This window comes from Panthera uncia, chromosome D2 (genome assembly GCF_023721935.1).
Source record: "Panthera uncia isolate 11264 chromosome D2, Puncia_PCG_1.0, whole genome shotgun sequence".
NCBI lineage: Eukaryota > Metazoa > Chordata > Mammalia > Carnivora > Felidae > Panthera > Panthera uncia.
In genome coordinates, this window is record NC_064818.1 from 67748328 (window position 1) to 67771745 (window position 23418).

Here is a 23418-nt window from a genome sequence, read left to right on the forward strand (position 1 = left end):
GCCCCGCGCGCCCCGGCCCCGCGCCCCGCTCGGCCCGGCCGCGCGCCGGCCCTGCCGGGGCGCCCGGCTACTTGGGGCACTTTCTAAAAAGTTTCTCCTCGCTCTCTCCCGCTCGGCGCGGCCGCCGCCGTCCCCTCGCCGCCCCGCCATGTTAGCGGCCAAGAGGCAAGATGGAGGGCTCTTTAAGGGGCCACCGTATCCCGGCTACCCCTTCATCATGATCCCCGACCTGACGAGCCCCTACCTCCCCAACGGATCGCTCTCGCCCACCGCCCGAACCGTAAGTGCCTCCGCGCCCGGCCCCCGCCCGCTGCCCGCCCGCGCCGCCCGCCCGGCCCTGCATGCGGCCCCTGCCCTGCCCCCTCCCTCCCCTCCCCTCCCCCCCCCTCCCCGCCTCCCCTCCCCCGCTCGCGGCCCAGGCAGCCCAAAACTCTCCAAACTTTTCTGCCTTTTGTGGACTGGATTTGTTTGCACTTCGCCATGTTCTTGCTTTCAGTTTGCTGCCTCGTGATGTTGGGGAGACCTTTCTTTCCAAGCAGGGTTTTGTTGGGGGGGGCGGGAAACAGAAGAACTTTTTTTTTTTTTTTTTTTTTGCGCTCTGATTCCCCCCTCCCCCGTGGTGGTGTTGTTTGTTTCTTCACCCTGGGAAGATGACTGTGTGGCTCTTTTCTTTTCGCTCTCTCTCCCTCTCCCTCTCTCTTCCTTCCCTCTTCTGTGGCGTCTTGGGTTTTCCCCGGTTAACCCCTTGGCTGCCGCTGCCGGGGCCCGAGTGACCGGGCTGGCGCCCGACGCGCGGGGTAGAGAGTGGATTTTCCTGCAGGCGTTGGACCGGAGAAGTAGCGAGCGCGCGGAGCCCGGGGCCCGGGAGAAGCGCCTCGGCTTTCTCTTTCGGCTGGTTATTTACTTAGCTTTCTAGTGGCGATCGCTGGCTTTCAGCCCCCCTCCCCCTTTCCCCTGGAAGGTCACCCCTCCTAGACTGGTCCCACTGCAAACTTGGGGGCTTTGGGATTGCTTTTCTTTGGCAACCCCGCAGGGCCCCGAGCGCCCTGGGCGCGGTGTGGCGGGCTCGGCTGCCCGGAGCGCCGGCTGCGGGCTCTCTCGGGCCGCGCCGAGTGGGGAGGCCCCTGTGACCGGGTTCTTGGTTTGTGTGCAGCCGGGATGGCTTCCTTTGAGCGGACTCGATGTATTTCCAGGGAATTTGGGTGCCTTGGGGTTTATAGCTTGGTCTGCGTTCGCCAGCTTCCGAGAAGGCCCTCAGTGGGCCCTGGGGGAGGATCAGAGACCAGGGTTTGCGGGCCCAGCGGTGTGTAGAGAGTGCGGGAGGCCAAGGGCACCTCTCCTTCAAGGGAGTGGGCTGCTGCTCGCGGGCCACCCAACTTTGGGGACCCCAGGGCGGCACCGGGTGCTAGGCTCCGCGGGTGCTTTCCGCAGCGAGCGTTCCGCGCCCCCTTGACATTTGTTAATAAGGCTCATCCTGTTCCCGGACCGTCCTCTGCTCCCTGCCCTCATCCTGAACCCCGTCCCCCGCCCCCAATCCCACCCTCCTCTAAAAAGCCTGGATTGCCGGTCTCTAGACGCAACCTCTAGACGTTTGTGCCTGGTTTCCAGGGATTGTCATTTTGCACCTTTTCTGGTTTGGGCCCCCTACCCCTTATTTACACACACTATTTTTTTTTTTTTTTTTCGGTAACTCGAGATAGCAATTTGAAATAATGTACCCAGTGTTCAGCAGCCGTGAATTCGGTGCTAATGGCCGAGGGCTTGCCGGATGGGAGTCGATCCGATCTACAAGTGTTTTTAAGCATTAAAATATTAACTATCAGGTTTTACTTGTTTTTTGAGCCCTGGCAAAAAGGGCACGGGCATGCTAGACCGGTCACTTTTTATGGCTAGGAAAGAGAAATAATTATCCCCCCCCCCCCCTCCTTCCCTGCACCCAGGCTTCTGCGTGCTTGGGAAGCTGGTAGAGCGTTTCAGCCCGACCTCCTACTACAGGGCCAGCTCTTTCAGACTGCAGGGGCTGGGCTGTGGGGTTGCAGCTCAAGGGGAGGCACAGTCCGGTTACGTTGTATTTTTCTTGAGAGCTTGTGGGCATGCTAAACCCGGAGCATTCGGCTCAGAAACAGAGGGTTTGTGTACTAACCAACCCGACCAAGCAACATTCCAAAGTAACCCTGAGAATTTCTTACTCCCCTCCCCCTACGATGGAGTCTCTCCGGTATTATTTAAAAATCCACTTGGCCATCAGAAAGGCCAATCTGAATATTGAGCTTTGATGGCGGGCTTCTTGGCCTTCTTGACTCTTTTCAAACTCCCAGCCTGACCGCTGGCGATCTTGCCATACTGTCGCCTAAAACTTGAACGGTGGTGTTGTGCTGTAATTAGGAAACAGCGAAACTGTTAAAGGCAAATAAACGATTTCCCGGGGCGAAAAAGGAAGGCTCCCAACCATCGGTCCCCTTTGTGGGCATTATAGGAATAGACCGCTCTAGTTCTTTTAATTGTGCACGTAGCGGGTGGCCTTGTGCTGTGACATCAGATTGAGTAGGAGAGGACATTTCTGAACTCAGTAGGCAGTGTTCGGATTTGCATGTCAAACACCAAGAGACATCTTTGTGTGTGCAGGCCCTTCCTCCTTATCTGTTACCTGGGTTAGATTATGTGCTCCAAAATTAAAGTTATTTATTTAGGCCAGTAAGCAGCGCAATAGACCCGAGGACGGGAAGCTGTTGTGTGTCACTCCTGACGTCTTCGATCAGAGGGCCAGCTTGCAGTTCTAGATTTCCTACAGCTGCCGAGGGCATCTATAGGCAAGATAGGGGTCTTTTCATGCTCATCTGAAATTCTTCGTGCTTCATAGAGTGTGTTTTTGAGGGCAAGGTATAAAGACAAATTAGCTGTATGCTTTCCTGTTTTCCCCGACCCTCCTTGGTGGTGGTGTTTTTGCTACGGTTTCTGTTCCTTATTAGAGTACCTGTAAGCAGCAGCATCCTTGAAAAAGCAAACTCTTTGGATCCCTGATTCCTGCTTTTCTATTTAAGAATGTAAAGAATGAAGGAGTAGCATTAAACCAGCTATGATGAATAATACATTATCTCAAGAATAATGCTTTAATTGCTGAAGACGCCATAAAGCTCGATAGTAATAATTTTATTTTAAAGCGACAAAGATTTCTGCATAGCATTAATTTAGTCTTTGATACAGTAATAGGAATGGCTTTTAAAAAGACAGATTCGGATACAAAAATACATTAAGGAGAGAAGTGTGGTTAAGTAGATGGGAAGTGATAGAACAACAAATACAAGAATTGTGGTAGCAGTTGTATGTCAGAGATAAAAATACTTTTAGCATATTCAAGTTGGTAGGAAAAAGTGGTGCCCCATTTCTTTTTCCCTTTTGCCATGCTGAGAAATAGGGCTAGGGTGGTCAGAATTCGAGTTAGGTTTGAGATTTCTCTTTAAGACTCGAGTATGAGAGCTCTTGTATCTTCTTTTATCCCAAAGTTAGTTGCTTTTTAACTGAGCTGCTTGCTACTAGGTTGAACAAATAAATAAGCAGCATCTTGAATTCACTTTTGAACTTGGAATCCCAGCATTTAAAAGAAACCAAGAGGGGCCTATTCATTGGGGTTTTATGTAGCCGGGCAAACAAATTCTCTTTCTGGCTTGTGAAAAATGGATGTTTTTCCCTCACTCAAACAACATAATCCTTTCTCATACAAAAGATTGAGACCTTAGAGTGTGAAGGGTTAATGGTGGTCCTTTCCTTGGTTGTCCTCCCACCCCCCACCTTCACCCCTGATTGTTTTGACAACACTTTTCAAAGTGTGACATTCCAAGCCCCTACATAACAATGTAATATTACTGTAATTACACAGGTCATTACATTTTAAATAGAGAACAATAAAATGCTTATCGCCCTGAAAAAGAACAGGTGTTCTTTCCCTTCTTTGGTATTTATGCTAATTGTTTTTCATCTCCTTCAGAAATATTTATGGCGAACATGTTTAGATCCCAATCTCAATGCAACAGTATTAATTCTGTGCTAATCTTTATAGGTTGGAGTTTAATGTCTGCAGGATGGATTACGGGCTGAGCATTCACCCAATAAGTCATATTTTAATGATTATAAATTTAATATGCCAGCGCTTCGCAGTCTGTTGAAATTAAAGCTTTCTGAACCCCCAGAAACAAGCTATTAGGCAGTTGGGGGCCTGAAGTGCTTATCTGGAAGAAGTGTTTTTGGAAACTTTGGACTGCTTAAGGGCTGTAGCTTTTACTGATGCCCCCTATCTGATGGAGAAAAGATTTGGAAGCAAACAATCCCGGTTCTTGCTAGGAGTTTTCCACCCTGATTTTCATTTTACTGATACGGATTTCATTTAGAGTCCCTGCTGGAAGCTGGTCAGCTTTCTGTTTCTTAGCAAGCTGTGAAAAAGTTAACAGGAAGGTTTCCGGGGGCTGGCCGATCAAGAATGCTGTTCTGTTAGCAGCGCGGGATATGAGCGCAGATCTGCACGCCATTAAAAAAATACTTGCTTTCAAAACCCAGCATTTTACTAGTTGCACGGGGGGGCTGTGCTTTCAAACCTTACAGTGGAAGTCTTTGCAGGGTTTGAATGCCTCCTCACATCCCACGAGGTACCTGGGTGCATGCAAAAAGTGCCTAGGTTTTTCCTTGGTTGAGAAATCCCGGTGCAACTTCTCTTACACGTGCACAGTGGGTAAACTAGAAGGTATCTAAGAGGATTTTACATTTTGTCAGATGTTTCACAACAGGGGCCCCCGAATCACATTAAAAATGCACTGTAGAGAAAGGACAGCTGCAAATTTTTGTGTGGACGCGTGTTTCTGGACCATGACTAAAACTCCGAGGACCTTTTCCCCAGCTGTCTGGAAGTTATGTGGAAGTTGGTTTATTGGCAGTTAAGTATGAGACAACCTGGATTTAGCAGAGGCTCTCTCCTACACAGGAAGTAGATGACATTATATTGGGGGAAGGGACGAGACTGCAGCCAGGGAGTGATTTACTCCCTTTCTTGTTTTTTTAAACCATAGAGTTGCCAAATAAATAAGCACTTTCCAGGGAAGTAGGTGTAAGCTTTTTAGTCTTGGTAAGTGGAATTAGATGATATCTTTGACCGCATTTGTAACTGTTCTAAGGTGACACATTTCAGAAGTTTGGGAAGGGGGGGCGGTGAATCAGATTCTCGGGGCTTTTATTTTTGAGGGGGGTGCGTGACGTGGGCGTCTGAGTTTCTTCCGCGAGTGGATATTGGCAGCCGTGTGAGTAAATCTTCAACTCTGACTTATAATTGAGCACATTTGTGAAGGAAACGGTTAATTTTACAACCAAAGGCAAGCTTGCACCTCGACAGGTCTGCTGAAAGAAATGTGCCCCAGTCCTTTGCTGGCAAGCGCCACCGGGTCATAAATCCACAGGCTTTATTTACAGCCCATAACACTTATGAATGTTAAGATATTTGACGCCACGTTGGCCTTATAATATTCAAGGTCCGCAGACATTGGCAGTAGCTCAGATTTCTCTCACTAATTATAAGCAATGAGATGGGGGAAGCCCATCTCAGATGCTGCCCTCCCCCCTCCCGTGGCCCCCACCTCTACAATCTGAGCTTACTGAGACAGACCCCCTCTCCTCTGGCAGCTGACTTGTACTTTTCCTCTAGGCTATTGTTATACACATTTATAAAGAGCACTTTCAGGGATGGAAATTCAGTGGGGGCTCTGCACAAATGCCTTTTTCAAAAGCAAAGTTGCTCTACTGTTTGCATCTTTCGCCTTGTCTTCTGGTTTCTCCTTTTTCCTTTCTTTTCTTTCCTTTTTTCCTTCTCTTTCTCCCTTTTCCCTTCCTTTTCTTTCCTTTCCTTTTCTTTCTTTTTTCTTTTTTTTTTGGACCGTGTTGCCTATATTGTGCATATTTCCCAGAATACTTAAAGAAACCTGATACGAGAGACTGCTCTTTAATTTATATGATGTTCCACTGAGTTGGAAGGGAAAATACACACGTTGCAGAGTGCACTAGTTAATGTGAGGGTTTAAAAAAAAAAGTTAGGTGAGTGAGGAGAGTTGATTAAAGGAATTTAATGGATGAGGGAAAAAAAATTCCAGGTTTACATTGGGGATGGGAAGGCCTCTCATTTGGTAAAAGTGCACAGTTATCTGGGGAAGGAAACACAGAGAGGTAGCCAGAATAAATGTCTGATTAAGAAAGATTGGAAAAAATATAAGAAGATGGGACAAAAATTGGGGCTTGGGGGAATGGCTTGTCTGAAATTGGGGATTGGAAGTCTCTTATGAGAGGTGGGAGTACCAGGGGGAGGTGCTGTTAAAAACTATTGCTTTGCTCAGCATAGAGTGGTTTCAGTCCACTCCTCACCTAAAACACTCTATCCAGCAACAGATATGTTTCATATCAGTTATTTGCGTGAGGGTCTAGGGGAGGGGCATTCTGTGGTCGACAGCCTGGTGAGAGAGAGAAGGCCAATTATCCTGTTGATGTTAATTTTTATTTTTTAAGAAGTGGGAGGTTCTGGTGTGTTACAGAGGGACCACATGGTGAAGGGGGAGTGGGATCCTGAGGTGTGTGGGTAAGGTATGTGTGTTGAGGGGGACTGATGGCCCTGTCATTTCTGGCGGGATCCTTCCCTCCATCCAACCCAAACTTAAAGACCGCGGCTGAAAGGTTTTATTTTCTAATCAATGGAATGCAGAAACTTACTAGCCCTCAGGGACAGATATGAATCCCTTAACAGCTCATTACAAAGATGGGGATGTGGGATCTATGAACGGGTTATCAGCCGTGGTGTTCTTCGTTTTCCCAGGATAGGTTTTTCTTCCTTAGGCACATCTGATTTCGGGCTGGTAATTCAGCCCGTTATATTTTATTCTTTTCTTTCTTCTTCTGTCTTTTCTCTCTCTCTCTCTCTCTCTCTCTGTTTCTCTCTCTTTTTTTTTTTTTTTTGGCCATGAAGTAGCCCCAAACAGTTCTGTTTATAGGGGCAGGAATGGCTATTATTAGTGGGATCAGCTCTGAAGGAGTTAAAATTGCTCGCTAAAGTTTGGCATCATGAAAATAAATTTGAGGCCTGGTAGGCATTAGCAGGGCACAGCACATTTACAGAGCTTAATTAGTACGAACTGTAATTGTTCATGGTCTGCCAGAAGAAGTAATGTTCAGGGAAAGTGGAGTCCTTCTCTTGTAGCCTTCAGTTTGAAACCGATAAATCACTTGCATATTTGTGTAGTGATTCAAATGGAGCTAGGACCTCTCCCATCCCAACATGTGGTAAATTGTAAAGTCAATGAATTGCAGATGTAGGCTACAGTGAGATTCTCCAAGAAAATGCAGAATGAATGGGAAAGAATGACGCTATAAATATTTACTGAGAAGATAACTAGGTTCCTGTGTGCTGGGCCAATTATGATGTACTAAATATATTAGCAAAATGCTTAAAAAAAATCGAGAGGATTTGTGTGGGTCTTCGGGTGGGTTGGTTTGTTTTGGAAAGTGGAATAAAAGGCACTATGTTACTGTCCTGTCAGTTTTATTAAGCCGGAATCACAATGGCATACCCAGGGAAGGACACAGGAAACCCACATTAATGCAAATTAATTCGTTATGAGTTGCAGAGCTGTGACTGCTAAGTGGAGTAATGATAGGGCATCATTTTAAGAGTGTTAATGTAGCAACTTTTAATGAAAAATGCTGTGTTAGGAGCATGTCTCAGCCCCTTAGCCCACGTGTTTTTCTATGCTAGAAATGTGTTTTGTACAAGAGCAGGAAATTTGATTCACTTCATTCCCCCCCCCCCCCACAGTTTAAGAACTTTAATTATGTTTTGATGTTTAAAGAAAATCATCTCGTTTTTCTTCAGAAATCAACCCAGAAATCCCTATCACCGTAACCAAGTTCAACTTTTCTTTTTTTTGCTCCAGATTTGTGGCACCGAGTGGAAAAACAATGAATGTAACCCCCCCCCCCAAACCCCCATAGACCTACAGCTATAACTTTCTTGAAGTGATTTTTTTTTTTCTTCCCTTTTCTTTCATGGAGGATTTTGGTCTCAGGCAATGTTGCAAGTCTTCTTTCCCCAAATGTGAGTAGGTGGATGTGTATGGAAGCTGTAAAAGTTAATGATCATTTTCTGACTCATAGCTGATGGTTTCAGGTTGAGGAAAAGAAAAGAAAAATTAATGAGGGTAAATAGACATTGGATGGAACATCGAGACAGTAGGAGAGATTGTTCTGGTGTCTGAGGGCATGCGTTTTGCTGCGGCAGAATTTCTGAAGCAGAATGCCAGGAAGTGAAAAGGGGATGCCTTTGTTAAGTTGTTGTTTTTAGGATGGTACAAATGTTCCGTGTCTAGGTCTGGCGAGGGATGTTTAAACCGGCACACCTACCAGTCAGTGCTGCTTTTGGCTTCCCTATGGAAGGTAGAGGTCCCCTTGGCACTTTTTAAAAGGGCAGGCAGGGTAGCCCAGAGTCCTGGTCAGGATTGTATTTCCCATTAAATGTAAGAGGTTCGCAGCACAGGGCTGCTGTCTCTGTCCCTAACGGTGCCTGATGACCCAAGAAAAAGCCTTAGACCTACTAACGACAAAAATATTCTCTCTCTCTCTCTCTCTTTTTTTTTTTTTTGTAATGTTTATTTCTTTTTGAGAGAGACAGACAGAACGTGAGCAGGGGAGGGGCCGAGAGAGAGGGAGACAGAATCTGAAGCAGGCTCCAGGCTCTGAGCTGTCAGCACAGAGCCCTATGCGGGGCTTGAACTCACGAACCGTGAGATCATGACCTGAGTTGAAGTTGGACGCTTAACCCACTGAGCCAACCAGGCGCCCCAAAAATATCTGTCTTTTAAGTTAATGACATGGAAATTAAACTTCCACTGGCTCACGGTAGTGGCTACAGGGGAGAAGGTGGACCCCAGGTCCCCAAAACCAAAACTTTTTAGGGAATGAATCTGGATTGGATTTTTGTTTGTTTGTTTTAATAAAAGAGAGAGCCAGGTGACAATAAAACGAATGCTCTACCTCTTACCAATTTAGTGGAATGAATAGGTATAAGAAATTAGTCTTCTGAACACTGGAAGTTCACTTAGTGTGGGAGAAACCAACACAGGGTCCCCTTTGAGGAGGAGATGTCTGTGGATGAAAACGTGGTTTTCCTTTTTCTCTCGTCTCTGGGTGTCTCTGATGTCGTATATCTGAAACAGCAAATTAAGGGCCAGTGGTAGTGATTAGAAATAAAGCAAGAGCCATCACGATATGATCATCATAAGGGAAGCAGTTAATTGTAAATTGTTGGTTTTTTAATTGCCGGGGAATTGTGCAATCCTGTGCCGGGCACAGCCGCCTCTTTATGGTTCTTCCTCTGGACAAGTGAGGGCCAGATCATCTGGGGGTGTTAGCATGGGTGGGTGGGCTTGGCCATTGTAAACAAGCACACAGGAAGGGAAGGTTTATTTTGTTGAGGGTTTCATGGGAAGGAATTGAAGGAAAGGTCCCCTGGAGTTCTCAGCTGGTGAAGCCCCAGGATGCCCCAGGGAGGCACCATGTTGAGGACGCACTGCATGCCCAAGGTATAAGCTGCACCTGCTGGCGGAGGAAGTGACGCTGCAGGTGACCAAGAGCAGGGCAGCCCCAGGGGTAGAGGTTCCTAAACCCAGATGGGCCTTAGATGGCTGATCCTTCGATGGATCTCTGAACCTCCCCTCATCGATTCGAAAAAGAAAAGGCCACCGTCTCTTGTTCTTTCCTTTCTTAATAGATTTTTTACAGAGAGAGAAGTAAATTCTTGTTACAGTCTAGAAAGCCAAGTTTTTACTGGGTCCTTGTATTTTGTCTTTGTCTTAAAAAGCTGGACTATAAGGAACAAGGCATCTTTGTGTTTTACAGGGAGGCAAAAAGCAGTTTAAAGTGTTATGTTTAAGACAACAGCATTTGGTAGAAGAGGGGGTGGAAACCCAAAGGAGCAACAAGAAAATTGTAAGTCTGTGTCACTGTAGCTGGCGGAAGTTTAGCTCCATATCTCTCCAACGCAGTGGTTACTGGCTGGGAGTAAAGATCTGATTGGAGCTTGTGCTGTGTGTATTTATGAGCTGGTCCGGGTTATTCGGTTTGTCTGGACACCTGAGGAGGGAAGTTACATTGCTTGGGGGTGTTAAAATGGTGTGTGTGTGTGTGTGTGTGTGTGTGTGTGTGTGTGAAATTAACTTTGTCCAACTACGTTCTTAAGGACCTTGCAGTTGCATTTTTCCTCTTTTAATTGCAGCGTTCTCTCTGGGATTGTGTTGTTTGGGTGGTGATTGGACGCAAGGATTAAGAATGGAACCGGACAAGTGAAAATTGAATTTGGATTAGCCACAGTTTCATTAATTTATTCACAAGCCTGTGATTATATGAAATTTGGTTTCCACGACATATAGTTATCAGGTGTCCATTCAATTTTAATTGACAATCTGAGATTCCTGTGGTTACCCTGAGTACAGATTGCCTAGGGCTCCACAGGGTTTGTGGGAAGAAAAGCTTGGACAAGTTTCCATTAAGCTCTGAATCAGGCAGTTGGAAAAGAGGAGAATAAAACCCTGCTGAAAAGGGGGATGAGTTGTTACTGTTGCCTCTCGACTTAGAAGCAGAACCCCCCACCCCCCACCCCTCAGACAAGAGCTGCTCTCCAGCCAAGCATTCCAACCTGGCAGAGAAAGCTGTCCCTAGCACAAAAGTTGTTTTAAAATGATGCGGAATTGTCACAGAAATTAGTGCAAATCTCCATTTACTGGCTGGCAGTTTTCATAGGAAGGGCGGGGGCGTGGGGCTCAAAGGGTGCAAATTCATCTGTCTTTTTCTGCAATTCACTTAGATGAACTGCTTCAGAGAGTGTGTGTGTGGGGCGGGGGGGGGGGCTGTGTGGGGATGGGCTTACGGTCAGTTGCTCAGTGTTCGTCTTTAGTTGTTTTAGGGAGTGTGGTGCATCGCTGTGCTTTGACAGGTAAAGGACTACATATATATTCATTCCTGGCTTCATTTTTATTGTGGCCTCTTTTCACCTTGATTAGTATTATGTTTTGGGGCAAGCAGTCTCCTAATATTTATAGGCGGTGTTTTTGATTGTTTCTTTGGAGCAGTTACAATGATCTCAGAGGAGCCCATTGGATGCTAAAATGGGGACTTCCAGCCTTATCTCATGAGCAGTATAAATTCAGACTATTTTAAAAATGTGATCACTTCTGTGTTGTGTTGGTTCAGAAGTTCTTATGTGAATTTCATTTTTCTTCTTCTTTCCTTTCTTTTTTTTTCTCCCCCCGTCCCCCCCCCCCCCCCCCCCCCCCCCCCCCCCCCCCCGCCGCAAAACCTGGGCGGACTGATTTTGAACAGTCCTGAACTGTGTGAACAAAATCATTGGATCTAAAACTCACTGGCAAGCTAGGTTACACTTTGTTCTAATACTATGGAAGTGTTCTGGTAGCAGTAACAGCCGTGGTTTGGAAGCGCGAGCCCCTGCTGCCTTTTGCTGTGAGGTGAATGAGCAGCGATTCCCCAGGACCGACTAATGCCTCCTCATTCGTTCATATGTTGCAAATTAAAATGCATTTCCAGATACTGTTGAGATCCTTTAGTGACTGTTGTATTGTTTATAAAATGAATCAGGTAGTGTTTGTTTTCCTGCTCGGGAGGATCCCACTACTAACAAGTGTTATTTGGGGAAAGGAGAGTTTGGTGAGGCATCTCCATATTCCTTTTTGTTTGGGGACACCCACTTCTTTGATGGGGGCTCTGTAGGGCTTCAGAGGGGAAGGCCCGAGAGAGAGACTTCGTCGTCCCCCCCCACCCGGTTGTGGAGAATCTGAGGGAGCCAGGGACGAGCATTCACCCAGGGGCCAGTGAACAGGCCGTCCTTAGAAAACTTGGTGGCTCTTTGGCAATGGTTGGCTCCCTCTATGGGGAAGTGTGGATTCCTAGAGTGCAGGCTATAGGGACGTTCTGGGACGGATCGCTTAGTCATTGCAGAAGAATGCATAAGGCATCGGTGGCCCCTGAATTCTGCCTGACACATTTGTTTTCCCCAAAATAGAATCGTGTTTAGGAGCAAGCGCCCAGTTGTCAGAACAGTGGGGGTCTTGTACCTGTTGCAGTCTTGTGGCTTCTCAGAACCCTTTCTCACTGCCTGTCCTCACACCTACGTGTCGCAATTCTCGTGGCTTTTTGCAGCACACAGTTAATTCTTCTGCAGCGTCCTGCTCAGCACACTGGCTTCCTTTATGTTTTAATGGGCGTCCGTCTTTCCTTTTCATGTCATTGATTCTCACTCTTGGCCCCCTCCCCCCTCCCCATTCGCTTATTGAATAGACGCTTTTTTTTTTTTTAAACTTTACCTTAGATTATGATGATTATCTTATCCATAGCAACAAATAAAAATACACAGGTCTTGATTGAATGCCAAGGCTGCAGTTCAATCTAGGAAGGTTTGTCTGCTATTCATAAACTGCTTAAGATGTTTTCTTGTAGTTTGTGACATAAGCAGAACGCTTTGATTTGGTTTCTTTCTACAGCTCCATTTTCAGTCCGGGAGCACACATTACTCTGCGTACAAAACGATTGAACACCAGATTGCAATTCAGGTAGGAAAATGCAAGAGATCCTGAAGCTTGAATTGTCAATAAGTAGGTCTCTTGTGTCTTTTATTCTCTGCCCCTTCCCCCGATATAGATGGTGATGATGATGATGATGATGATGATGGTGGTGATAGTGGTGATGATGATGATGGGGATGATGGTTGGTGATGATGATGGTGGTGGTGGTGGTGACGATGGTGAAGGTGGTGATGGTGCTGGTGGTAGTTGATTGACTCGGGGAGGTGGGAAGCAAAGAAACAAGAGCAGAAATGCTGCCAAAACGATGTAAAGAATATGGAAAGAAAGAGGAGCCTGTGTTTTGTGTTTCTTGATCAGGCGTAATGGGCACACAAGACCCCAGCTTGGCTATTGTTTTTGGCTTAGGGAAGAATCTTCATTTGAGAGCAAAACGAGGTGGCCGACCTGGAAGAATGGTGGGGGGAGGGGAGGGGGAGGGGGCTACTGACAGCCAGAGGGTTGTTTCCGGTGCATCCAGATCATGCTAAGGGGTGCTAAGAATATCACTTTCGACCCGATTGTCCTGAAATGTTGATTTCTCTTGGACCTGTTGATGTATGTCCTTAAAAGTGCTGGGAGGGAGAGGTGACAGAGCCCAGCTTCTGATGAGTGTCCGGTTTCCTGCTCATGTAGTGCTTCCATTCTCTTAAATCCAAAGGCTAAACAGATCACAGACTAATATAGACTCGGAGCTGAACTGGTGCCAGCAGAATGCAGTAGTGGAGGGAGAGCAGACTAATACGATTTTCGTCTGTCTGCCTTGCCTGGCTCTGCCAGGATGGATGTTACTCATGGTGTAACTAATGGTGCCGAAACTTCTGGAGTGTTCCGGTTTAACCCTCTGGAGAGAGGCTTTTGAAGCCTGTTGTGGTGATGGTGAAGTCTGGTTGTGGGTCTCCTCTTCCCGGAAGTGGATGTCGGTTGGTGAAATAATTTATGTTGTTCCGCTGCGGATAACTTGTGTGTCCGTCTGTGGTCTCACCAAACTACAGCCACAGTCCATCTTTGTAGCTGGCCCGTTTCAAATCTGCAGCTTCCTGGATAAGGCTTTCAGACAGCCATGGGCCCCAGCGACACTGTGAATTCTTCCACCAGTGAAAAAAGTATGGTTCTGCAGACATATTTATTTGATGGATTCCCTCACGGTTTTGTGCTTGTTTCAGGGCAACAGGAGCGTATTGGGAAAATATTTTTTGTTTGCTCCTGCCGTGTGCTGCTGATCTGATCTCTCTGTGTATTTTAGGGGAAGGTGGTTTTACCGCCCTCCATCCCCAAGTATTTTCCAGACTGATGTCTCTAGCTAGATGCCACACTCGTTCTTGCTGGCACACTTCCTGCTGGGCCTTCTGCTTCTTGATGTTGGCATATTGAGTCTTGCCCCCTGAAACTGGTTTAGTCTCAGGGCTAGGAGAGGGAACAGGCCCAAACCCTAGGTCTTGATGAATGGATAGAGGAACAGACAAATGTCCTGAAGCCTACTACATCTGGTGGAGTGCTGGAGAATCCTGTTGCCCGGGGTGTGGGAATCGGTGAGGTTGAATAGCATAGTGATCCCTATCTTGGTGTGGAAAGGCTGGCTGGGGCCATGTCACTGGGAGACCAGCCGAGACCAGACCAGCTGTTGTGTCTTTACACCCGTTGCTGAAGCGTCCCTTGTGAGACCGAGCAGTTTGACTTTCTCCAAACCACCTGGCACGGTGCAGGCCATGTGAAGCTCTTTCTCAGGAGGAAGATGGAGTAAATTACAGACCTCATTGTTCGGAGGACTGAAACCATTACCATTCCTCCATGAACAGGTAGTATTGTTCTCCCCTGCTTCTGTTTGCTAAGGCTGGATGCCCATGTGGGCAAACAGAGAGACATTTTATTAGAGACCCAGCACCAGCATGCTTTCAGAGTTCATTCTCCCCCAACCTCTGCTAGACCAGGACGAGGCCAAGCCACATGGCATCTAGCTGTAATTTTAGTTTGAGACGAGGATGGTGGTGCTCTGGGGGGCAGGACAGCTGACATTTTCCCTTCGCGGCGTTCTCCAGCACAAGGCTTAAGTGGGATGTGATTGTTGGGGCAGAATTTTCTTTCCCTGGAAACGTAAAACTGCTTCACCTTAATAAATCCTGCATTGCAATATGAGCTGAGCTTGTTGCTTTCCTGAGCTGGTTCCCAAAATAACCTCAAGTAGGGGGACACCTTGCAACCCATGAGATCCATACCCCTTGCCCTTCCCAGCCCTCCTGTAATCTCAGGACTCGGCCAAGTTCACCGTCAACATGAATGGCCTCCAGCTGATTCCTATAGCCGCCTCGTGTTCTTTTGAAAAAGTTTGGGCATGGTATCAGTTGCTATGTTGGGATCTTCCCCGCTTTTGACAACCTCCCGACCCCTCTCGGTGTTGAAAAGACCAGCATCACACAAATGGCCGTATCCTCCCTACGTGGTTAACGCCGATATAACTGGAATGACACTTAACAGACCTTTTAAAAGCAAGATGTAGTTATTTAGCTCTGCTGACTTTTAAAAAGTTTCATTGAAGTATGAGATAAATATGTCTTTAGTGGAGAGGTGGACCAACTTTTACACATGTGAACATCCACGAAACCATCACCCTGACCAATACATAGAATGGAGTTGGAACACTTTCTGTAAAGGGTTGCTAAATAGTAAATATTTTAGTCTTCGCAGGCCCTATAATCTCTGTGGCAGCTACTCACCTCTGCCACCGTGATGCAAAAGGAGCTAAAAATAGTATCTAAAAGAATAGATGTGGCCTTGTCCCAATAAAACTTTATTTATAAGAGTTGACAGTGGCTGGATTTGGCCCACAAACTGTGGTTTGCTGGCCCCTGAGAGAATATTACCAACCCCCCAGATGTCTTGCGTATGCCCTTCACCTCCCGGTCATCTGGCTTCCAACCCTCCACCCTGAAAACCCTAGCCCCACCCCTCCACCCTCCCCACCCTGCCCCTGCCAGTTCTCACGTGGAATAATTTTATCTATCGCCATGGATTAGTTTTGCCTGTTATTAAAAAAATCTTTTTTAATGTTTATTTCTGAGACAGAGAGAGACAGCGTGAGTGGGGAGGGGCAGAGAGAGAGGGAGACACAAAATCCAAAGCAGGCTCCAGGCTCTGAGCTGTCAGCACAGAGCCCGACGCGGGGCTCGAACTCACCGCGAGATCATGACCTGAGCCGAAGTCGGATGCTCAACCGACTGAGCCACCCAGGCACCCCGAGTTTTGCCTGGTTTTTAGCTTCGTAGGGATGGGATTGTACAGAATGGATTGTCTCCTGTCTGGCTCCACTCAGCATTATATCTGAGTTTTATTCCTGTTATTGTATATGTGGCATTAGTTTGCTCTTTTTTATTGCCATCAGTATTCTCCGTAGGACTATGACACATTGTGCACATCCTTTCTATGTTCCTGGAGTTTTGGATTGCCTCGCATTTTCTGCTACTGTGAATAAGGTCCTAGTAACATTCTCACCCACATCTTTTGGAGGAATATGTGTGTCCGTTTCTGTTCTTCATATCCAAGAGTGGCCTTGGAGAGACACAGGGTAATACGTGTGTTTAGCTTTGCATTGATCTTTTGAGAGAGATGTGAACACGGGATTTCAAGTGTCGCCCCTGAAGTGCGCTGGCTCAGTGGTTGTATGTGTGTGAGTGATATACATAGGGGAGCAGTAAAATGAGCTAGGTGTGCTCAGAGGCCAGTTTGGCTTTTGGCCCCAGTTCCTAGGAACTCCTCCCACCGTCTTCCTTAACCTGGGAAGATTTTGCAGGCTGAATGCAGAGGTGGACCCACACGCTGCCGGTGCCTTCGAGAGAGCCGCCCTGCAGGTGACTGTGGATGAATGTGTAGGCATCCCTGTTGCCTCCCTGAAGACAGCTCTTCCTGGACTCCCCCACTCGTCATTATTCCAGCCCCAAGAGCAGTGTTGTAATCAAGGTCAAGACCCACAGAAGAGATTTCCCTTGGTTTTCAGAAGGGCTATTTCAGAACCAATTAAGCCTTTGTTTTAAGAGTATTTTGGCCAAAGGTTGATGTTTTCACACCAAGTCAGATGTGATTTAGGAAAAAATAACTCCACACACAGCAAAAACAAACTGTGTAGACCTTTCTTGGTTGTTTTTCTTTTAAGATGTGAAGTGGTGTGTGTGTGTGTGTGTGTGTATGTGTATGCACACGCTTGTGTGTGTGCGCAAAGACAACCAGGAGAGGCTCCAGAAGAAATGGACCATTTTATTTGTTTACACAGCTGAGCGGTGGAGACTTTCAAGTGTTGTTACTTTGCCTTCTGTCCTCAGGCTTGCACGTTCCCATCTGAGCTTTACCAAAGCATGTTCCTTCTTTTTGGTCTTCGAACTCATCTGCCGTGACTCAGTAAGGCCCCGAGGACCCTCCTCCAGGGCCTGCGTGCTTTCTGAGGTCAAGGAGGGAAGGGTAGAAACTGGAGAGTGTCCTGGTGCCGTATTGGCCCCTTATTCCCGGATGGGAACTTGGTGTTCAGTCTCAGCCATGTCTTAAAATGATGCTGTGAGTCGCGGTCCATCTCTTTGCCCAGGTAGACCCTTGGCCTCCGTGGTAAGAATGGCCAGAGGTTGGTACCAGTGGATTTGGCTGGGATGTTGGCAAGGGCCAACCCAAGTCCTGTATCTGACGGTGGTCTCTTGTGTTCTGGGCCACCCCTCCTCGTGCCGCAGGTTCTGTGGCCCTTTTCAGTTCTCATGAGGATTTGCTTTCTTGCTTCAGGAGCAGATCTGGGCTAACTTCCGTTCTTGGTATAGTCACTTCCTCAACTTTCCCTCAGTCCCACCACCCACACCTGGCTGGGAGATTTCATGTCCCCTTTCCACAAAGGATGCAGTGTGTGTGTGTGTTTGCATGTGGATGGGGCCGTGACAGAGACTCGTGTCGTTTCACCAGACTCGTTGGCCAGTCAGCTCCTTCGGAAGGTTCATTCACTTGCTGCGGTGCTGAGTTTCTGCCTGACTGGCTGATTGAAGTCCATACCTCAGACTGTTCCTTCATTCGTTCAAAAGTATTTATTGCGTATCTCGCGTGTGCCAGGCCCTTGCAGACTTCATCCGCGGAGAGAACGGACAAAACCAGCTTGTTCTCATGGAGCGTAAGTTCTAGCGCTGTCTCACGTCCTGATTTGTAAGCACCCCATTTCCCTTGGTCCGATGGAGCAGGTTTGAGATGCGACCTGGGAGTTGCATTTTTAAGCAGGGCTCTGAGTTTCAGCCTACTGAAGTTTGAGCATTGCTGCCCCAGAGTCTTTTGAAGTCAATCAGTTGATCGTTCATTGGCTGCTCAGTGCCCACTTGAGTACTTGAGGGCTGGCCAAGTACTCAGTTGGGATAACTTTTTCTGATTTTGAGTGAGAAGCTAGAGTTTGCCTGTGGGTTCCGCTGAGCTTCTGAGGCCTTTCCTTCTCCATGGTTCTATGAAGAGAGCCAGATACTTTTGCAAGCCTCAAGAAGGGGCGTTTCTTTGTTTATGAAAGAGTAGCTTGGACGGTAAAGTGCTTGGTCTTCGGGGTCAAAGGCAGTAACCACAGCAGATAATAATAGCAGCTTATGCTTATTGAATTCTCCCGAAGCACTGGGTCTGGTGTTAAGTGCTGTGTATGAATTATTTATTGATTCTTCATAACAACACAGAAGGGAACCCGAAAGATGTAGTTACTCGTATTATCATCATTATATCTCCATTTTGTAAATGAGGAAACGGAGACTCGGCTACCAGAGATATTTTGCCCATGATCAAGGAATTAGGATTCCAACCCCGGCAGTCAGACTGGAGAGAGATGATACTATACAGCATTATGCTAACTACCGTCTGCATAAAATAATGCTCAAGGGTCCAGGGGTTTCCTCACTCAGTGCCCACCAACCAGCTCTCCGGGCCGTATACAAAGGGATCAACCGGGAACTGCTCAAAAGTACGGAATCCTGGGTTCTACTCCTTAAAGATCCCACTCATTAGGACCAGGTCAGCGTCTCACAGACGCGAGCAGGCATCACCCGGGGGGTTCGTTAGATGCAGACTGTGGCCCTACCCCCCGAGTGTTAGGTTCTGTGGGTCTGGGGTGGGCCCAGGCATTGCAGCTTTAATGGGTTTTTGGGTAATCTCGATGCCTCCTCTCTGGCAATGACACATTGAAAACTGCTGGACGAGGGCAGTGGTTCCCATCTCTGGCTGCGCGTCACACAGCCCCCGGGGGAGCGGCGTAAACGGTGCTCAGGCCCGGGCTCCACTGCGGCGCACCTGAATTGGCATCTTTAGGGGGTGGGGTATGGGCATCCCTGCTTCCAAAAAAGCTTCCCAGGTGATTTTATCATTGATTGGTTGATTCATTTATTTACAGTTCATTTATCTGAGAGAGAGAGGATGAAAGGGCACTGGCAGGGGAGGGGCAGAGAGAGAGGGAGAGAATCCCACGCAGGCTCCAGGGTCTGAGCTGTCAGCACAGAGCCCCGTGCGGGGCTCGAACCCTGAGACCATGACCTGAGCCGAAATCAAGAGTCGGACGCTCGACCAACCGACCGAGCCACCCAGGCACCCCTCGCGGGTGATTTTAATGTGCACACAGGGTTGAGGAGCTCCGGTCTAGGGATCCTGGAATCTGTACCCCTTACCTACTTTTTGGGTGAAACGTGCATATAGTCTTGTTACAGAAAAACCGTCATCAGGGCTTCTGTTTGCTTGCTTATTTTGTTTAGCTTGACTCTGTTTTCTTGGAGGAGAGGAGGCCGGTTACACTCAGAGTTCTAAAGGATGCCTGTTCAATGGGAGAGGACTCTGTTTGGAGAATGTTCCATTAACAGGCAGTCAGTGATGGTCATTGTCCCCGGAGTTAGGAACAGTGAGAGGAGGTGGGGGTCTGCTGTAGCATGCCAGGGGAACCCTGAAGCTGTCTAGCTCTGTTCAGGCTTCCAGGTCAGACAGACGCACATTTGGATGCAGGGAGGGCCTGACATTCTGCATTTCTAACACACTCCTCGGGTTTACTGATGCCGCCAGGCCCCAAGCCTTTCTTGTCAGGTGGCGCAAAAGTAGAGCCTCTGTCTCTGTCTCTCTCTCTTTTTGAAAGATTTTTATTTTTATTTTTTTACCTGACAGAGAGCGCTGGCACGCGTTGGGGACAGGGGCAGAGGGAGAGAGAGAGAATCTCAAACACAGAGAATCTCAGCACGGAGCCCGACGCAGGGCTCGATCCCATGACCCGAGGATCATGACCTGAGCCGAAATCAAGAGTTGGGCGCTCAACCAACTGAGCCACCCAGGCGCCCTTTAAAGATTTTATTTTTAAGTAATCTCTACACCCAACGTGGGGCTCGCACTTACAACCCTGATATCAAGAGTTGCTTGCTCTTCTGACAGAGCCAGCCAGCCTCCCTGCAGTCTGTTTGGAAAGGCAAGGAAACTGAGGTGCAGAGAAGTGACTGGTTCCCATAATTTGGTTGAAACAGGGCCAAGTTGGGAGACCAGGGGCCCAGCTTGGCTCTATGTCTATCTTTCAAGAAGTTACTATCTTGTTTAAACCAACAGCAACTGTATTCAGTTGACTGGGTAAAAGAAAACAATCTTGTTTTAAGACTTTTACTTATATCATTTTTAAAACTGCTATCTGTTCTAATGGTATCTGTGTGTTTGTAGGAGTTGAGATCTTTGTATGTGTTCATTCTCCACCACATTATGGCACTTGGGGCCCAGCCTGCGTGCTTTGTAAGCGGGCTGGTAAGGATGCAGAGAGGTGGCCTGGTGGTCCTTGGCTTAGGACGACCAGGAAGGATGGACACAGCTGTTCCATCAGCCATGTGTGTGCCTTTTAGGGGCCATAGCAGGTGGTGTAGACGTCTGATCTGTGGCAGTCAGCAGGTAGTGTAGACGTCTGATACGTGGCCATCAGCTGGTCGTATGTTCTTAGTAACTCTGTTTTAGAGGTTGTACTTTATAATTCTTACTTTTTACAAAGTCCCTGAGAATCATGGGGCTGTTTAGCTAAACACAGAAATTTCCAAGTGGGTTGTGGACAGGCTTATCAAGCTTCGCACTTAATTTGTCTCTGGAATTTGGTTTGGTGCCATTGTATCAAGTCCTGATGGAGCAGATAAGTGGTTGCAGATTTTTTTTTTTAACGGTTTACCTTGAAATCTCAGCACAGTCTTCACTCAAACAGATATGGCAGCAGACCGTTACTCCTGGAGGTTCCACCCAAATCCCTGAGTGCCTGGCAGTGTGTTTAACATGTGATGAGTAATACACCGAAATTTAAAAATATGAAGCTTAAATGCAGGCATATGTATGTTTCTGTGTCTCTAACATGTTCTGAAAAGAAACATTAGAATCAAACATACTCTGAAGTATTTTCACAGAACTTCAGTTTTTTAAGGGATGCATCTGGAAAAACACTTGGTTATACGAGATTCACCATCCGTTAGGCATGGACTGGGAATGGGTGTGTCTTTGGCGGGTAGAGGGGGTGAATGAGATGGGATGGCTTAGTGTGGCGTCTCTCAGCTGCACCACCATTGACTACTCGGGCTGGAAAATTTTTGTCTCACCGGGGACTGTCCTGTGTTGCATGGTGTGTGTTTAGCATCATCCCTGACCTCTAATGTCTTCAAACCACTAGCACCTAACAAACATGTCTCTAGGCCTTGCCACATGTCCCCTGGGGGCCCAGATTCCCCCCTCCCCACCCCGCTGGGAACCCTCGAGGTTTTGGTAGCAGTACCTCTGCATTTGAAAGGGACTAGGTACCAGAGGAGGTGGGCAGGTTCAGCTCCTGCTTCTGGAGTCCCACAACCTGGGTTTGGGGGGCGGTCGGCCAAGCCTCAGTTTCCTGACCCATGCAGTGGGGATAAACGGTAGTACCTGTTGGCAGAAGGTTGTTGGGAGATGAACAGAGATACAAGGCAGGTAAGAAGTGGGCCAGAATGGCGGGTAGATGAGTGCTCGGTAAATGCGAGTTTCTGTTCACCACTGAGAACTGCGTGAGGTACCTGTTTGCAGATTTAGAAGGAGTCTTCTACCGACATGCATTGTGTGTTTTTTACTTCCTGTCAGAAACGTCACACATGATAAATTTGATAACCTGGACTATCTTTGCTGGGTAACAAAGATTTATGACTCCTGTTGTTTGCCGTTTGCGTTTCTCTTATGTCACTTAAAAATTCTGCTTGGTCCTTGTAACATCTGACTAGAATGGAAGCCCTTCGGAGATTGTGCCTTCCTCATCTTTGTATCCCTAGAGCATCCTGCAGGAACGTGTGGGACATTGTAGGCGTACAACCTGGGGTGTGAGTGGGTTTAAATAATGCACACCGAGGGCAGAAGGGGAACAGACGTAAGTGGGTTGGGTGGCTGTGTATTAGAGGCGGGGTTTAACATTTTTCTCTTAACAGTCCCTGCAAAACATGATGGGCAATTATGTATATCATGATTAATAATACATATCTTATATAGTGCATATATACATGATATCAGTATTTACTATCTTTTGTACTCAATGAGACAATTTGAGATAGACCTTCAACCCCTTTGTTGACTTTCTCTGGTATCTCGTAGCCTGACCTCAGCCATCTTTCATTGCATGAATTTGCATCCTGTGTTAACGACTATGGCATCACTCAAACCATGGTTAACCACAGTTGGACTGTTCTATATTTGAATGTATGTAATATATGGTATGTCATATAATATAAATTACGTAAAGTATAAGTATATGTAAATACATAAAACATTTTTATGATTGTCTTCTGAGTTTCAAAATGCTTGGAAGTTAGTTGGTTTTTAAAAGCAATATTAGGGGCGCCAGGGTGCCTTATTCGGTTAAGTGTCCGACTTGGGCTCAGGTCATGATCTCATGGTTCGTGGGTTCGAGCCCCACGTCGGGCTCTGTGCTGACAGCTCAGAGCCTGGAGCCTGCTTCGGATCTGTGTCTCCCTCTGTCTCTGCCCCTCCCCTGCTCTCACTCTGTCTCTCTCTCACTCTCTCAAAAATAAATAAAGATTAAAAAAAAATTTTAAAAAAATAAAAGCAATATTAGCATTTTTTTTTTTCCCCCTTAAAGGACAAGTAGTTTTTTCCCATTGGATCATACCATTTTTCTCAGGCTATGGCAACTGTCATTAATTCCTGCAGGCAACTTCAGAAACCTAGACGAGTGTTTTCCTACCTGTGGGTGGATGAATCGACACAAGCAAATTCATCCCTTTTTGTTCCCAAACCTTGTGCCTCCCAGAATTTTGAGGAGGAGGTGAGGCACCAGAATAAACAGCTTCGGTGGTTGAAAATCAGAAATTGTCCAGCCCTTGAAAATGGATGTGTTCGCGCCGGTAGCCTAGAGGGCCTGGGGGGATTCTTTTCGCCCGGGCTTTGGTGAGACTGCCCTGTAGGGAAGGGAGCCTTGTGTCAATAGTTTCTAAGTTGATTCGGTAAGCATTGTTGACGATTGAAATTGAAGAATTGTGAAGACAATTCATCTTGAGGAACAGAGCACATCGGGTGTGAGCCCGGCTGCTGGGGAGCAGACATTGACATACGGGCCGTCATCAAACTAATTGTTGTTTGAATTACCTGTTATGATCCGATGACAAATCTGCCTTGCTCCTGCCACTGGAGCAGAAAATGTAGCTTGAATTGGCGTGATGTTAGCAAGTGTAAACTGTACTTCAACAAGATGGATAAACCCAATTATGGGGCAGACCTGTAGAGAGAAAATCCATTTAAATCTCGTAATGTTAAGCAGAGC

General features: G+C 47.1%; 1 protein-coding gene across 15 annotated transcripts in view; it reads left to right on the plus strand.

Moving 5' to 3' along the window:
* The window catches only part of TCF7L2 (transcription factor 7 like 2), a 176059-nt gene that overhangs the window by 1521 nt on the left and 151120 nt on the right, over positions 1-23418 (plus strand). For all 15 annotated transcript variants that reach the window (XM_049645770.1, XM_049645771.1, XM_049645774.1 and 12 more), the window contains exon 3: positions 156-280. In XM_049645770.1, the coding sequence (XP_049501727.1) occupies positions 156-280 (125 nt within the window). The remainder of the gene's footprint in view (positions 1-155; positions 281-23418) is intronic.